Genomic DNA, 16,386 nt, shown 5'->3' with positions numbered 1-16,386 from the left:
AAGAGGGAAGGGAGAGAGAGGGAAGGGAGAAGAGGGAAGGGAGAAGAGGGAAGGGAGAAGAGGGAAGGGAGAAGAGGGAAGGGAGAAGAGGGAAGGGAGAAGAGGGAAGGGAGAAGAGGGAAGGGAGAAGAGGGAAGGGAGAAGAGGGAAGGGAGAAGAGGGAAGGGAGAAGAGGGAAGGGAGAAGAGGGAAGGGAGAAGAGGGAAGGGAGAAGAGGGAAGGGAGAAGAGGGAAGGGAGAAGAGGGAAGGGAGAAGAGGGAAGGGAGAAGAGGGAAGGGAGAAGAGGGAAGGGAGAAGAGGGAAGGGAGAAGAGGGAAGGGAGAAGAGGGAAGGGAGAAGAGGGAAGGGAGAAGAGGGAAGGGAGAAGAGGGAAGGGAGAAGAGGGAAGGGAGAAGAGGGAAGGGAGAAGAGGGAGGGGAGAAGAGGGAAAGAGAGGGAAGGGAGAAGAGGGAAGGGAGAAGAGGGAAGGGAGAAGAGGGAAGGGAGAAGAGGGAAGGGAGAAGAGGGAAGGGAGAAGAGGGAAGGGAGAAGAGGGAAGGGAGAAGAGGGAAGGGAGAAGAGGGAAGGGAGAAGAGGGAAGGGAGAAGAGGGAAGGGAGAAGAGGGAAGGGAGAAGAGGGAAGGGAGAAGAGGGAAGGGAGAAGAGGGAAGGGAGAAGAGGGAAGGGAGAAGAGGGAAGGGAGAAGAGGGAAGGAGAGGGAAGGGAGGAGAGGGAAGGGAGAAGAGGGAAGGAGAGGGAAGGGAGAAGAGGGAAGGGAGAAGAGGGAAGGGAGAAGAGGGAAGGGAGAAGAGGGAAGGGAGAAGAGGGAAGGGAGAAGAGGGAAGGGAGAAGAGGGAAGGGAGAAGAGGGAAGGGAGAAGAGGGAAGGAGAGGGAAGGGAGAAGAGGGAAGGGAGAAGAGGGAAGGGAGAAGAGGGAAGGGAGAAGAGGGAAGGGAGAAGAGGGAAGGGAGAAGAGGGAAGGGAGAAGAGGGAAGGAGAGGGAAGGGAGAAGAGGGAAGGGAGAAGAGGGAAGGGAGAAGAGGGAAGGGAGAAGAGGGAAGGGAGAAGAGGGAAGGGAGAAGAGGGAAGGGAGAAGAGGGAAGGGAGAAGAGGGAAGGGAGAAGAGGGAAGGGAGAAGAGGGAAGGGAGAAGAGGGAAGGGAGAAGAGGGAAGGGAGAAGAGGGAAGGGAGAAGAGGGAAGGGAGAAGAGGGAAGGGAGAAGAGGGAAGGGAGAAGAGGGAAGGGAGAAGAGGGAAGGGAGAAGAGGGAAGGGAGAAGAGGGAAGGGAGAAGAGGGAAGGGAGAAGAGGGAAGGGAGAAGAGGGAAGGGAGAAGAGGGAAGGGAGAAGAGGGAAGGGAGAAGAGGGAAGGGAGAAGAGGGAGGGGAAGAGGAGGGAGAGAGGAAGGGGAAGAGGGAAGGGAGAAGAGGATGGGAGAAGAGGAAGGGAGAAGAGGGAAGGGAGAAGAGGGAAGGGAGAAGCGGGAAGGGAGAAGAGGGAAGGGAGAAGAGGGAAGGGAGAAGAGGGAAGGCGAAGAGGGAAGGGCGAAGAGGGAAGGGAGAAGAGGGAAGGGAGAAGAGGGAAGGGAGAAGAGGGAAGGGAGAAGAGGGAGGGGAGAAGAGGGAAGGAGAGGGAAGGGAGAAGAGGGAAGGGAGAAGAGGGAAGGGAGAAGAGGGAAGGGAGAAGAGGGAAGGGAGAAGAGGGAAGGAGAGGGAAGGGAGAAGAGGGAAGGGAGAAGAGGGAAGGGAGAAGAGGGAAGGGAGAAGAGGGAAGGGAGAAGAGGGAAGGGAGAAGAGGGAAGGGAGAAGAGGGAAGGGAGAAGAGGGAAGGGAGAAGAGGGAAGGGAGAAGAGGGAAGGGAGAAGAGGGAAGGGAGAAGAGGGAAGGGAGAAGAGGGAAGGAAGAAGAGGGAAGGAAGAAGAGGGAAGGGAGAAGAGGGAAGGGAGAAGAGGGAAGGGAGAAGAGGGAGGGGAGAAGAGGGAAGGAGAGGGAAGGGAGAAGAGGGAAGGGAGAAGAGGGAAGGGAGAAGAGGGAAGGGAGAAGAGGGAAGGAAGAAGGTGGAGGAAGAAGAGGGAAGGAAGAAGAAGAAAGAACAACAAAAGGGTAGAAGAAGAAGGAAGAACAAGAAAGAAGAGGGAAGAGGTAAGAAGAAGAGGGAGGAAGAAGATGGAGAATAAAGAGAGGGAAGGAGAGGGAAGAAGAAGAGGGAAGGAAGAATATGGAGACAGAAAGGAAGAAGAGGGAGGAAGAAGAGGGTGTAAGAGGGAAGGAAGAAGAAGAAGGAATAAAAAGAGGGAAGAAGAAGAAGAAGAAGAAGAAGAAGAAGAAGAAGAAGAAGAAGAAGAAGAAGAAGAAGAAGAATAAGAAGAAGAAGAAGAAGAAGAAGAAGAAGAAGAAGGAAGAACAAGAGAGAAGAGGGAAGAGTGAAGAAGAAGAAGAAGAGGGAAGGAAGAATATGGAGACAGAATGAAAGAAGAAGAAGGAAGGAAGGAAGGAAGAAGGAAGAATGAAAAAGAGAATAATGAAGAGGAAGAAGAGGGAAGAGGAGAGGGAGGAGAGCGAGAAGGAGAAGAACTTGTTTCATCACTTCCCCGATTCAGGATGATTCTACGAGTGACCACATCCCATAAGAACACACAATATAACAAGAATCCAGTGTAGCATATGACTCCCGCTCAGTACATGATCAGCACCCAGTGGTCAGCGGTGGTATTACACCACGCCCTCATCAGGACGGAGGAGCGAGATAATTCATGGAAGCAAAGATTTCCTGAACTTTCTTCAATCTCCTTTGCCCAGAAAAGAAATAATTGTTGTCGCCACTTTTTCTCGGAGATGTAGCACATTCCGCAGAGTTCATTTTGCTGAAAGCCTTAGATCACTTTATTAAGGAATCAGAGCGTGAGAATCGAGCTGTTGAACCGGGCCAGCAGCCCGCCCCGTCCCCAGTCACCTTCTGAGATTTTGTAACTCTCTGCTGTATCTTCATGCCTTCATCAATTACAGACAGAAGCAAAGAACAAGACAGAAATAATTATGTCAGAATGAGACTGATGCTTTATACTGCAGCTCACCTCTCTGGATAGGAAACAGCAGAGGGGCAACGACTGTTTTGCTATTATTTTTTCCCCAGCTGGAAGTTTCACCCTAAGCCAGAAGCAGGTCAATCATAGCTGAGACTGGGCAATTTAAGAACAAGTCTGTGCTTGGTGTAGAGGCAGTGCATTGCACAGCTTGGTGAACTTCTTCTAGTCTCCGATGCTCTTTCCGCTTTTCCTCCTTGTCTTGCTGCTTTTTTTTTTTGCCTGAAGCTACATGACTATGTCAAGAGCTGAAAATGAGCCTGGAGCAAAGGAGCCTTCACTAAGTGAGGAGGGGTCTCGTGTCTGGTCGGAGCCCTCAGTTCTGGGGTTGAGGGTCTGAACTTTCAGGTCTGGGGTGAGGAATATTGTTGCTCTTCTGAGGTCTGGTATGGGGTCTAAATTACAAAGTCTGTTCTGGAATCTGAATTTTTAGGGAAATTGTCGAGGGTCTAAAATCTAAAGTCCGGTCACCAGTCTGAATTACGAGGTCTGGACCTGCAAATAAATATTAGGTCTGGTCTAGGGCCCGAATATTAAGTCTGATCCTAGGGTCTGAATGTTAGGTCTTGTCTTGGGCCTAAATATTAGATCTGGTCTGAGGTCTAGGAACTGAATATGAGATCTAGTATGAGTTCTGAATATAAGGTCTGGTGTAGGATCTGTAAGTTAGGAATGGTCTTACGCCTAAATATTAGGTCTAGTCTGAATATAAGGTTTGGTCTGTGTTTGAATTTTGGTTCTGATCGAGGGACTGAATATTAGGTCTGGTCTGAGGTCTTAATATTAGGTCTGGTGTGGGATCTGTATGTTAGGTCTGGTCTTAGGCCTAAATATTAGGTATAGTCTGAATATTACCTATGGTGTCGACTCTGAAAATTAGGTCTGGTGACTGAATATTAGATCTGGCCTTGGGTCCAAATATTAAGTCTGATCTGGGGTCTGAATATTAGGCCTGGTCTAGGGAACGAATATTAGGCCCGACAATAGTAAAGTCCCTGTTACTGGTAGTTGAGACCTTTTCCCTCTTTTTTGGGGTAAGATAACTGACACGTCAGTGGGATCCAATTATTGGAGTTGATTTTTCTCATCATTTTCCCATCAGGCAGTATTGTTGCATTTTTTAATGAACTAAGTAATGATTTAAGATCATGTTCTCGAGAGCAGCAGCTTCTAATGATCGGAGCAACCTTGTAAGGAGTGGAAACAGGCTGGGACACAGATTCCAGGAGCTGCAGACGATACTCGAGCATTGTCTCCGATTTCCCTGTTTTCCGAAGTAGAACACTATCAGCCATCCTAGCAAGGGCAAATTCAGATGCAAAATAGCGCCCTCCAGTGGTAAGGAGTGGAAACAGGCAGGGAAACACTTTCCAGGAGCTGCAGACGATACTCTCGCATTGTCTCCGATTTCCTTGTTTTTTAAAGTAGAACAACATCAGCCATCCTAGCAAGGGCAAATTCAGATGCAAAATAGCGCCCTCCAGTGGTAAGGAGTGGAAATACTGCCCGATTTCTTCAGGTATGCAACAGCAGCCACTAGTGGTCAGTCACAGAAGGACAGCAGAATCCTGAGTGCCTGAGAAAAACCAAACCCAATCCTCATTGTCTGTCTGTTCGGGTGTATGAGAATGATCAGGTCATTCTCACACTAACCTCATAGTAACAATGTCCAAATGTTCCTCACAATGTTTCACCCTCTTAGCTGAAGATATTCCAGTTTCTTTTTTATATTGGTCTTTTGTCCTGGAAAATAAGATATAAGTAAAATCCTGGTGAAGACTTACCCTCCTCGTGACACCACCAGCTTCACTTTCACCTTGTAAGAGACAATTATTCCAAGGATCTCCTTGTTGGCTCCATCCCGTAACCTAGACAGAGAAAAACAACGATCAGGAGCCGACAGTCAACACAAAGGACGTCCAAAAGTATCTCACGTCTCAAGGACGACTCCAAGGAAAGTCAGGAACATATATACGGAAGCTCGGAACCGTCTCAGGATTTAGGGAACGGCCAAATCCCAGCAATAAGAATGACCTGAGGATGTTCTCGTATCACTGAGGAGACCCCAGACTGTCTACTCCAGATGTTCTTCACAGTAACAGGAGTGGAGGGTCCAACATTAGAATGTCTTGGGATTATGCCAAAGCCCAGATTTATCAAAGCAATTACGGCAGAATTCTGGCGTAAATCGGTTTCAAAAATTGCAACATTTTTGTACAACACAATAACATTTTGACTTTTGCCAAAGTTTCTTCCAGTTCCATCAAAATGGGAGAATCTGGGGTGGGACAGGGGGAATAACGTCACAAGCTTGTCTATTTCATGATGAGCGGTGGCTTTCCTTACACCTGAAGTGTTACTCCAGTCCCTGACTAGAGTAAGATTTGTGGTCAGGCGCATGGTGACGCATGCCACGTGTCCGGCTTCTTAGTGAAACCAGAGCATCTGACTCCAACACACGCCCTCATCAAGACCAGAGAGAAAAATCACCGGTTTTGATGATCCGGGGCCTAAATCGTTAGCAACAGTAAGAATGTTGTGAGAATATTCTCATGGCGGAGGATCTTCCTGCACTCTGTACAGTCGTAGAAAATGGTCAGTGAGAGACACAGTATTAGAGCACTCTGTCACAGTGAAGTGGATGTTACAAAGAAAGATGTCTATTTCCAGAATGTCTACTCCAGAGGATAATCTCACTAACAGTAGTGAGAATAACCCAAGGTTATTTTCATTTTCTATTTAAGACTCCAGAATGTCTCATCCATGCCTTCTTCACAGTAACAGGAGTGAGAAAGGCCTGAAGATATTCTCTCTATACTGTGAAGCCTTCAGAATGTCATGGCTTCTTCACAGTAACAGGAGTGAGAAAGGCCTGAAGATATTCTCTCTATACTGTGAAGCCTTCAGAATGTCATGACTTCTTCACAGTAACAGGAGTGAGAATGGCCCGAAGATATTCTCTCTATACTGTGAAGCCTTCAGAATGTTATGACTTCTTCACAGTAACAGGAGTGAGAATGGCCTGAAGATATTCTCTCTATACTGTGAAGCCTTCAGAATGTCATGGCTTCTTCACAGTAACAGGAGTGAGAAAGGCCTGAAGATATTCTCTCTATACTGTGAAGCCTTCAGAATGTCATGACTTCTTCACAGTAACAGGAGTGAGAATGGCCCGAAGATATTCTCTCTATACTGTGAAGCCTTCAGAATGTTATGACTTCTTCACAGTAACAGGAGTGAGAATGGCCTGAAGAGATTCTCTCTTTACTGTGAAGCCTTCAGAATGTCATGACTTCTTCACAGTAACAGGAGTGAGAATGGCCTGAAGATATTCTCTCTATACTGTGAAGCCTTCAGAATGTCATGACTTCTTCACAGTAACAGGAGTGAGAATGGCCGGAAGATATTCTCTCTATACTGTGAAGCCTTCAGAATGTCATGACTTCTTCACAGTAACAGGAGTGAGAATGGCCTGAAGATATTCTCTCTATACTGTGAAGCCTTCAGAATGTCATGGCTTCTTCACAGTAACAGGAGTGAGAATGGCCTGAAGATATTCTCTCTTTACTGTGAAGTCTTCAGAACGTCATGACTTCTTCACAGTAACAGGAGTGAGAATGGCCGGAAGATATTCTCTCTTTACTGTGAAGTCTTCAGAACGTCATGACTTCTTCACAGTAACAGGAGTGAGAATGACCTGAAGATATTCTCTCTATACTGTGAAGCCTTCAGAATGTCATGGCTTCTTCACAGTAACAGGAGTGAAAATGACCTGAAGATATTCTCTCTATACTGTGAAGCCTTCAGAATGTCATGGCTTCTTCACAGTAACAGGAGTGAGAATGACCTGAAGATATTCTCTCTTTACTGTGAAGCCTTCACAACTTCATGACTTCTTCACAGTAACAGGAGTGAGAATGACCTGAAGATATTCTCTCTATACTGTGAAGCCTTCACAACTTCATGACTTCTTCACAGTAACAGGAGTGAGAATGGCCTGAAGAGATTCTCTCTATACTGTGAAGCCTTCCGAATGTCATGACTTCTTCACAGTAACAGGAGTGAGAATGATCTGAAGATATTCTCTCTGTACTGTGAAGCCTTCAGAGTGTCATGGCTTCTTCACAGTAACAGGAGTGAGAATGACCTGAAGATATTCTCTCTGTACTGTGAAGCCTTCAGAATGTCATGACTTCTTCACAGTAACAGGAGTGAGAATGATCTGAAGATATTCTCTCTGTACTGTGAAGCCTTCAGAGTGTCATGGCTTCTTCACAGTAACAGGAGTGAGAATGATCTGAAGATATTCTCTCTGCACTGTGAAGCCTTCAGAGTGTCATGGCTTCTTCACAGTAACAGGAGTGAGAATGACCTGAAGATATTCTCTCTATACTGTGAAGCCTTCACAACTTCATGACTTCTTCACAGTAACAGGAGTGAGAATGACCTGAAGATATTCTCCCTATACTCTGAAGCCTTCAGAACGTCATGTCTTCTTCACAGTAACAGGAGTGAGAATGACCTGAAGATATTCTCTCTATACTGTGAAGTCTTCAGAATGTCATGGCTTCTTCACAGTTACAGGAGTGAGAATGACCTGACGATATTCTCTCTATACTGTGAAGCCTTCAGAATGTCATGGCTTCTTCACAGTAACAGGAGTGAGAATGGCCTGAAGATATTCTCTCTATACTGTGAAGCCTTCAGAATGTCATGACTTCTTCAGAGTAACAGGATTGGATATTATCCTTAGATATTCTCAAACTGTCATCACAGAATGAGAATGATCTTAGGATATTCTCATCATTGAAGTAACACTAAAGCGTTCTTGCCTTATGTCTGCATCACGAGGGCTTGGATAAAGGGGGCCGTGGGCTCAGAAAGTCCTGAGTTTACCCTCACCAACACTGACCCTCACTCTGAGAATACTCCGGGGTTGTCTCAGGTCAATCTCACAATACCCCCAGAATGTGGCCATTTCCGGCTTTAGTTTATAGATTTTGTATCTTGTTTTACGAGGAGTCTGGATCTTTGTGATTTGCTCCTTATGGATCAGTGGGGATCTGTTCTACAGATATAGGCAGAGGTCAGAGAATGGTGGGATCGTTGTCTCACAGGGTGCTGGAGGCCAGGTTGGTGTCTTCATGCTTCAGTTTCCCGTCCAGCGCCAGGCCGCGCTTCTCCCGGTTGTTGGCCAAGAAGGGGGTCAGTGTGTAGACCTTACAAAACGTGGAGCTCGGCGCCACCACGTCATTGCTGGAACGACAAGAAAAAGGTTAAGGATTGAGATTGAGGAAAAACAAGCAGGTGGGAAAGTGGACTTCACTGACTGTCCTCACCATGCTGCACCCAGCGCTCATGCTTGGTTTGACCAGTCATTGTGTACTGACCGAGGCCTTCTAAAGATTGACTTTAGCAGCATTTTATGAGTTAAATCAGTCAACCCTTCTTATGTGGGACATTGTTCGAACCACATCATGTGTTACACTCTAGTCACATCCAAAGCAGCATTTACATTTCTATTATTTGTTGCTTTTTATGTATGGCCTGCAGTCATAGATAAATTATCAGCAAAGCTCCCACAATGCACTTTGGTATTGGAAACAGCAGAATAGTGACTGCAGCTCTGGAGGTGACTGGAGAATAAGACACGATATAACAGCAGAATAGTGACTGCAGCTCTGGAGGTGACTGGAGGATAAGACACCATGTAACAGCAGAATAGTGACCGCAGCTCTGGAGGTGACTGGAGAATAAGACGCGATGTAACAGCAGAATAGTGACTGCAGCTCTGGAAGTGACTGGAGGATAAGACACAATGAAACAGCAGAATAGTGACTGGAGGTGATTGAAGGATAAGACACGATGTAACAGCAGAATAGTGAGTGCAGCTCTGGAGGTGACTGGAGGATAAGACACGATGTAACAGCAGAATAGTGAGTGCAGCTCTGGAGGTGACTGGAGGATAAGGCAATGAAACCGCAGAATTGTGAGTGCAGCTCTGGAGGTGACTGGAGGATAAGACGTGATGTAACAGAAGAATAGTGACTGCAGCTCTGGAGGTGACTGGAGGATAAGACACAATGTAGCAGCAGATTAATGAGTGCAGCTTTGGAAGTGACTGGAGGATAAGACATGATGTAACAGCAGAATGGTGACTGCAGCTCTGGAGGTGACTGGAGGATAAGACATGATGTAACAGCAGAATAGTGAGTGCAGCTCTGGAGGTGACTGGAGGATAAGACACTATGTAATAGCAAAATAGTGACTGCAGCTCTGGAGGTGACTAGAGGATAAGACGTGATGTAACAGCAGAATAGTGAGTGTAGCTCTGGAGGTGACTGGAGGATAAGACGTGATGTAACAGCAGAATAGTGAGTGCAGCTCTGGAAGTGACTGGAGGATAAGACGTGATGTAACAGCAGAATAGTGAGTGCAGCTCTGGAGGTGACTGGAGGATAAGACGTGATGTAACAGCAGAATAGTGAGTGCAGCTCTGGAGGTGACTGGAGGATAAGACACGATGTAACAGCAGAATAGTGACTGCAGCTCTGGAGGTGACTGGAGCATAAGACCTGATGTAATGTGATTAGTGCAGACATGATAACACATGGGTCATATCCAGAATCCGCTGATGTTAGTACTGGGGTCCGGGTGACTGTGGTTGGGGGATGTCATGTGGTCATTTCTATTGTATCACCCCCAGAGAGCACTGACGGGGGTCCGGGAGAAGAAGACGTGTACTCACTCTGCCTCCTCCACTGCTACTGGGCACTTGTACTGGGCCGTGTTGAAGAGGCAAATGTCGGCGTACTGGCGCACTGCAGAGACACGAGTGTCATAATGCCACACAATACAGGGTTAATTCATACACACAACACAAGCGGGGACGCACCAGAGATTTTGATCTTTTTCACAGTCTTGTTGGTGTTGTTGGTGACGTGGACATTGACGTTGATGGGTTCTCCATGGTAATAAATCTGTAAAGACAACAACAACAGTAACAAAATGTATCACAGGAACAATAGAGGTCAGGGGTCATCAGCAATGGCTGCAGTGCTCGAGGCGGCCTGCAGATGGCACCAGAGACCAGCCGTGACAGACACCCGGGCCTCTTCATTATTACATGTGCACCTTTTTTTTGGGGTCTAATTTTTAGTGTTCTTGTATGTTTTCTATTTTAATTTGATTTTTTTTTTAAGTCTGTTTCATGCGTTTTATCTGGTTTTGTTTTAGTTTGTTTCACTTATAATATATATATATATATATATATATATATAAATATATATATATATAAATATATATATATATATATAAATATATATATATATATACATTATAAGTAAAACAAACTAAAACAAAACCAGATAAAACGCATGAAACAGACTTAAAAAAAAAATACACATACACAAAATTTATTTCTAAAGCTGCTATTGACATGAAATTCTCCCCAGATGAGGGTAACAACCCATCCAATCTACACATGCAAATAAATCACCATAGATGTCCATAAATCATGTGCAATAATGAGAAATGACACAGGGAAAAAGTATAGGACACATGAAGAAAGAGAGGAGCAAAAAGTCCTGACCAATCATAAGAAGGAGGTGCCATGCGGGGGGGGAGAAGGTTAGACAGGATTTCTCCTGTGAATTGTAATGACAGACAGCCTTGATTTGCTACTGGGTAGAGAACAGCAAACACCTCTTGCAGCTTTCATCTCACAGCACTGTCAGTACTGGGGAAAAAGGCAGTAGAGCAGAGCAGAGACAACAGTGTCCGGAGATGAAAGCTGTTATATGTGTCTGCCATAATACTCAGCTCTGCTATACTCTACAGAGTAGGTGCAGAGATCAGGGTTGTCAGTCATTACATGTCTCAGAGGAGAATACCTGTTCTAAGCTTCTCTGGGGGCGTGACACTTTTTTCCCCTTCATGAAGCCTCTTGCTTATGATTGGTCAAAATCATGTAGTGGACAAACTACACGCCCACAAAGAAGAATCTCTGGTGACGCCCCCTTGGGCTTATCATAAGTTACAGTGCCTACAAGTAGTATTCAACCCCCTGCAGATTTAGCAGGTTTACACATTCGGAATTAACTTGGCATTGTGACATTTGGACTGTAGATCAGCCTGGAAGTGTGAAATGCACTGCAGCAAAAAAGAATGTTATTTCTTTGTTTAATTTTTTTTTTAAATTGTGAAAAGTTTATTCAGAGGGTCATTTATTATTCAACCCCTCAAACCACCAGAATTCTGTTTGGTTCCCCTAAAGTATTAAGAAGTATTTCAGGCACAAAGAACAATGAGCTTCACATGTTTGGATTAATTATCTCTTTTTCCAGCCTTTTCTGACTATTTAAGACCCTCCCCAAACTTGTGAACAGCACTCAACATGGTCAACATGGGAAAGACAAAGGAGCATTCCAAGGCCATCAGAGACAAGATCGTGGAGGGTCACAAGGCTGGCAAGGGGTACAAAACCCTTTCCAAGGAGTTGGGCCTACCTGTCTCCACTGTTGGGAGCATCATCCGGAAGTGGAAGGCTTATGGAACTACTGTTAGCCTTCCACGGCCTGGACAGCCTTTGAAAGTTTCCTCCCGTGCCGAGGCCAGGCTTGTCCGAAGAGTCAAGGCTAACCCAAGGACAACAAGGAAGGAGCTCCGGGAAGATCTCATGGCAGTGGGGACATTGGTTTCAGTCAATACCATAAGTAACGTACTCCACCGCAATGGTCTCCGTTCCAGACGAGCCCGTAAGGTACCTTTACTTTCAAAGCGTCGTCAAGGCTCGTCTACAGTTTGCTCATGATCACTTGGAGGACTCTGAGACAGACTGGTTCAAGGTTCTCTGGTCTGATGAGACCAAGATCGAGATCTTTGGTGCCAACCACACACGTGACGTTTGGAGACTGGATGGCACTGCATACGACCCCCAAGAATACCATCCCTACAGTCAAGCATGGTGGTGGCAGCATCATGCTGTGGGGCTGTTTCTCAGCCAAGGGGCCTGGCCGTCTGGTCCGCATCCATGGGAAGATGGATAGCACAGCCTACCTGGAGATTTTGGCCAAGAACCTCCGCTCCTCCATCAAGGATCTTAAGATGGGTCGTCATTTCATCTTCCAACAAGACAACGACCCAAAGCACACAGCCAAGAAAACCAAGGCCTGGTTCAAGAGGCAAAAAATCAAGGTGTTGGAGTGGCCTAGTCAGTCTCCTGACCTTAACCCAATTGAAAACTTGTGGAAGGAGCTCAAGATTAAAGTCCACATGAGACACCCAAAGAACCTAGATAACTTGGAGAAGATCTGCATGGAGGAGTGGGCCAAGATAACTCCAGAGACCTGTGCCGGCCTGATCAGGTCTTATAAAAGACGATTATTAGCTGTAATTGCAAACAAGGGTTATTCCACAAAATATTAAACCTAGGGGTTGAATAATAATTGACCCACACTTTTATGTTTAAAATTTATTAAAATTTAACTGAGCAACATAACTTTTTGGTTTGTAAGATTTATGCATCTGTTAATAAATCCTGCTCTTGTGTGAAGTTTGAAGGCTCTAGCTTATTTGCATCTTATCAAACCTGCTAAATCTGCAGGGGGTTGAATACTACTTGTAGGCACTGTATATCCTCTGCTTTACCAGTGAATATCTCCAAAAGGAGAGAGCGCAGAGGAAGGAAAAAATAAAAACACATTTTAAATAAAAACTAATTTTACTGAGCTCTGCAGCTGCTATTTCATGAAAGGGGCAATTTACCAAGCTCAAACTGATGTAATGTCCTCTAGGTGCCGGTCTGACCGCTCTACTTACACTGCAGCGGAATTTCTAGTGTCTACATCAAATAAATGGTAAATGATGAGATGCAACGTGGTGCGATGATCCAATAATCTCCAGTATTACAGATCCTACAGGGCAGTCACCTCTTTATCCAGTGATGCCTCCAGGTGGAGCGGCTTATCAGACATCAGGAACTGTCGCGTGGTCTCGGCCATCGGTTGGGGTCCCGGCCTCTCCGGAGCATACTGGACTTTTCGGATTACTAATCGCACTGAATTCCTGAGAAAAAATGAGATGGTTAATATGAACAGTGCGATGAAAGATAGATAGATATATAGATACAGGAAAGATGTATATCTTTGTACCGTGCTAGCCAGTAGATAGAAAAATATTCAGGATTGAGAGTCCTCAGTGGTTAATACCTTTTAATGGCTAACTGAAAAGATGGTAACACATTGCAAGCTTTCGAGACTACTCAGGTCTCTTCATCAGGCTAGACTAATACAAAATCTGAAGTCACATATTTATGCACAATACAGCACAGAAAGAATGCAATGGATAAGACAAGTGACGTGAAGCAGAACTATCAATATGGGAGAGGGAGAAACATAAATATAAACATTGGACCAGTTCATAGATAAGGAGTCCGGATGTTTTATGGTCCTCTGATTGGGGTCTAGTTCTGTGTTGTGATGCCCCCACAAGGTTTTAAAAGGAAATTCCTTAATTGATGTAAAAAGACATAAATCCATGCGACACATTCATTCCAGCACTGAGAGTGTCAAAGGTCGTCATAAATTTGTACTCCCAAACTCGTCTCTCTCTCTGAGAATTGAATTTACCTTTCAATACCAGTAATTTCATATCCATGTTGCTGTGATCAGGGATACAGAAATGTTTTGCCACAGGTAGATCCATTCTTTTTTCTCTTATTGTGTGACGATGAGCATTCATCCTTGTTCTAAGCTTTTGCCCTGTCTCCCCCACATACAGACCCCCAGTTGGACATTTGGTGTACTTAATTATTTGTACTAAATGTCCAACTGGGGGTCTGTATGTGGGGGAGACTGGGCAAAAGCTTAGAACAAGGATGAATGCTCATCGTCACACAATAAGAGAAAAAAGAATGGATCTACCTGTGGAAAAACATTTCTGTATCCCTGATCACAGCAACATGGATATGAAATTACTGGTATTGAAAGGTAAATTCAATTCTCAGAGAGAGAGAGACGAGTTTGGGAGTACAAATTTATGACGACCTTTGACACTCTCAGTGCTGGAATGAATGTGTCGCATGGATTTATGTCTTTTTACATCAATTAAGGAATTTCCTTTTAAAACCTTGTGGGGGCATCACAACACAGAACTAGACCCCAATCAGAGGACCATAAAACATCCGGACTCCTTATCTATGAACTGGTCCAATGTTTATATTTATGTTTCTCCCTCTCCCATATTGATAGTTCTGCTTCACGTCACTTGTCTTATCCATTGCATTCTTTCTGTGTTGTATTGTGCATAAATATGTGACTTCAGATTTTGTATTAGTCTAGCCTGATGAAGAGACCTGAGTAGTCTCGAAAGCTTGCAATGTGTTACCATCTTTTCAGTTAGCCATTAAAAGGTATCAACTACTGAGGACTCTCAATCCTGAAGATAGATATATTTGTGCTCAAAAGTTTACATAACCCGGCAGAATTTTTGCTTTCTTGGCCTTTTTTCAGAGAATATGAATGATAAACACCAAACCTTATCTCCACTCTTGGTTAGTGGTCGGGTGAAGCCATTTATTGCCAGACTACTGTGTTTTCTCTTTTTACATCATAATGACAACCCAAAACATCCAAATGACCCCGATCAAAAGTTCACATACCCCATTCCTTAATACTGTGTATTGCCCCCTCTAACATCAATGACAGCTTGAAGTCTTTTGTGGTAGTTGTAGATGAGGTTCTTTATTTTCTCAGATGGTAAAGCTGCCCACTCTTCTTGGCAAAAAGCCTCCAGTTCCTGTAAATTCCTGTCTAGCCTGAACTGCGCGCTTGAGATCTCCCCAGAGTGGCTCAATGATATTGAAGTCAGGAGACTGAGAGGGCCACTCCAGAACCTTCACTTTGTTCTGCTGTAGCCAATGACAGGTCGACTTGGCCTTGTGTTTTGGATCGTTGTCATGTTGGAACATCCAAGTACGTCCCATGCGCAACTTCCGGGCTGATGATTGCAAATTTGCCTCCAGTATTTTCTAATAACATGCAGCATTCATCTTTCCTTCAACTTTGACCAAGTTTCCTGTGCCTTTGTAGCTTACACATCCCCAAAACATCAGTGATCCAACTCCGTGCTTCACAGTAGGAATGGTGTTCCTTTCATCATAGGCTTTGTTGACCTCTCTCCAAATGTAACGTTTATGGTTGTGGCCAAAAATTTCAATTTTGGTCTCATCACTCCAAATTACCTTGTTCCAGAAGTTTTGAGGCTTGTCCCTGTGCTGTTTTGCATATTGTTCGTGAAATACTTTGTGGCATTTGCGCAGTAATGGCTTTCTTCTGGTGACTCCACCATGCAGCCCGTTTTTCTTCAAGTGCCTCCTTATTGTGCATCATGAAACAGCCACACCGCTAGTTCTCACAGAGTCCAGTATTTCAGCTGATGTTATTTGTGGGTTTTTCTTTGCATCCAGAACAGTTTTCCTGGCAGTTGTCACAGGTCAGCGGTGAGGATGTTACCTTCAGTAGCCATCAAACCCATTGTGTCACCTTTTGTGCATGTTATCAGGCAAAATCTCCGGGGGATGTGAACTTTTGATCGGGGTCATTTGGATGTTTTGGGTTGGCAATATGATGTAAAAAGAGAAAACACAGTAGTCTGACAATAAATGGCTTCACCCAACCACTGACCATGAGTGGAGATAAGGTTTGGTGTTATCATTCATATTCACTGAAAAAAGGCCAAGAAAGCAAACATTCTGCCGGGGTGTGTAAACTTTTGGGCACAACTATAGATAGATAGATACTTAACAGAACAGATAGATTTTTTTTTTTACCTCTTATGAATCTTTTCTTCCAGGGTTTCAGCACAGAAAGCTTTCACTTCATAGTCCACCCCGCAGGCCTGAGTGATGGAGAAGAAGAAGAAGAAGAAGAAGAAGAGGAGATCAATAGTCTGAAGAAGGTGCAATATATAGAAATATCTCAGAGATACACTATTCCAGTCCAGTGATGCCAGATAGTGATCAGTGGAAGCTGACCACCACCACCACTCTACCACCATCTTCAAGACCACCACCTCAGTGATCACCACCACTTTAGCACCACATGCATGATCACCACTACTCTACCACCACCTCCAAAACCACCACCACTCTACCACCATCTCCATGACCACCACCACTCTACCACCATCTTCATGACCACCACCACTCTACCACCATCTTCATGACCACCACTCTACCACAAACTTCATGACACATTACCACCACCTCCATCTCCACCACCAGATTCACACGGTCTTCATCTTTGGCGCTATCACTCTTCTACCACC

The 16,386-nt window shown here is 45.0% G+C and overlaps 1 protein-coding gene across 3 annotated transcripts in view; it reads right to left on the bottom strand.

Annotated features, from left to right (window-relative positions):
* The window catches only part of LOC141051534 (beta-arrestin-1), a 243,229-nt gene that overhangs the window by 16,653 nt on the left and 210,190 nt on the right, over nt 1-16,386 (bottom strand). For all 3 annotated transcript variants that reach the window (XM_073548495.1, XM_073548497.1, XM_073548496.1), the window contains exons 7-12: nt 15,890-15,957; nt 12,990-13,125; nt 9,956-10,040; nt 9,809-9,881; nt 8,176-8,316; nt 4,845-4,928 (exon numbers count right to left, since the gene is read on the bottom strand). In XM_073548495.1, coding sequence (XP_073404596.1) covers nt 4,845-4,928; nt 8,176-8,316; nt 9,809-9,881; nt 9,956-10,040; nt 12,990-13,125; nt 15,890-15,957 — 587 coding nt within the window. The remainder of the gene's footprint in view (nt 1-4,844; nt 4,929-8,175; nt 8,317-9,808; nt 9,882-9,955; nt 10,041-12,989; nt 13,126-15,889; nt 15,958-16,386) is intronic.

The sequence above is a fragment of the Dendrobates tinctorius genome, unplaced genomic scaffold (assembly GCF_039654945.1).
Source record: "Dendrobates tinctorius isolate UK_male_01 unplaced genomic scaffold, ASM3965494v1 ptg000157l, whole genome shotgun sequence".
Lineage (NCBI taxonomy): Eukaryota > Metazoa > Chordata > Amphibia > Anura > Dendrobatidae > Dendrobates > Dendrobates tinctorius.
The sequence above is the reverse complement of the archived record's forward strand: the minus strand, read 5'-3'. Positions and strand labels throughout refer to the sequence as shown.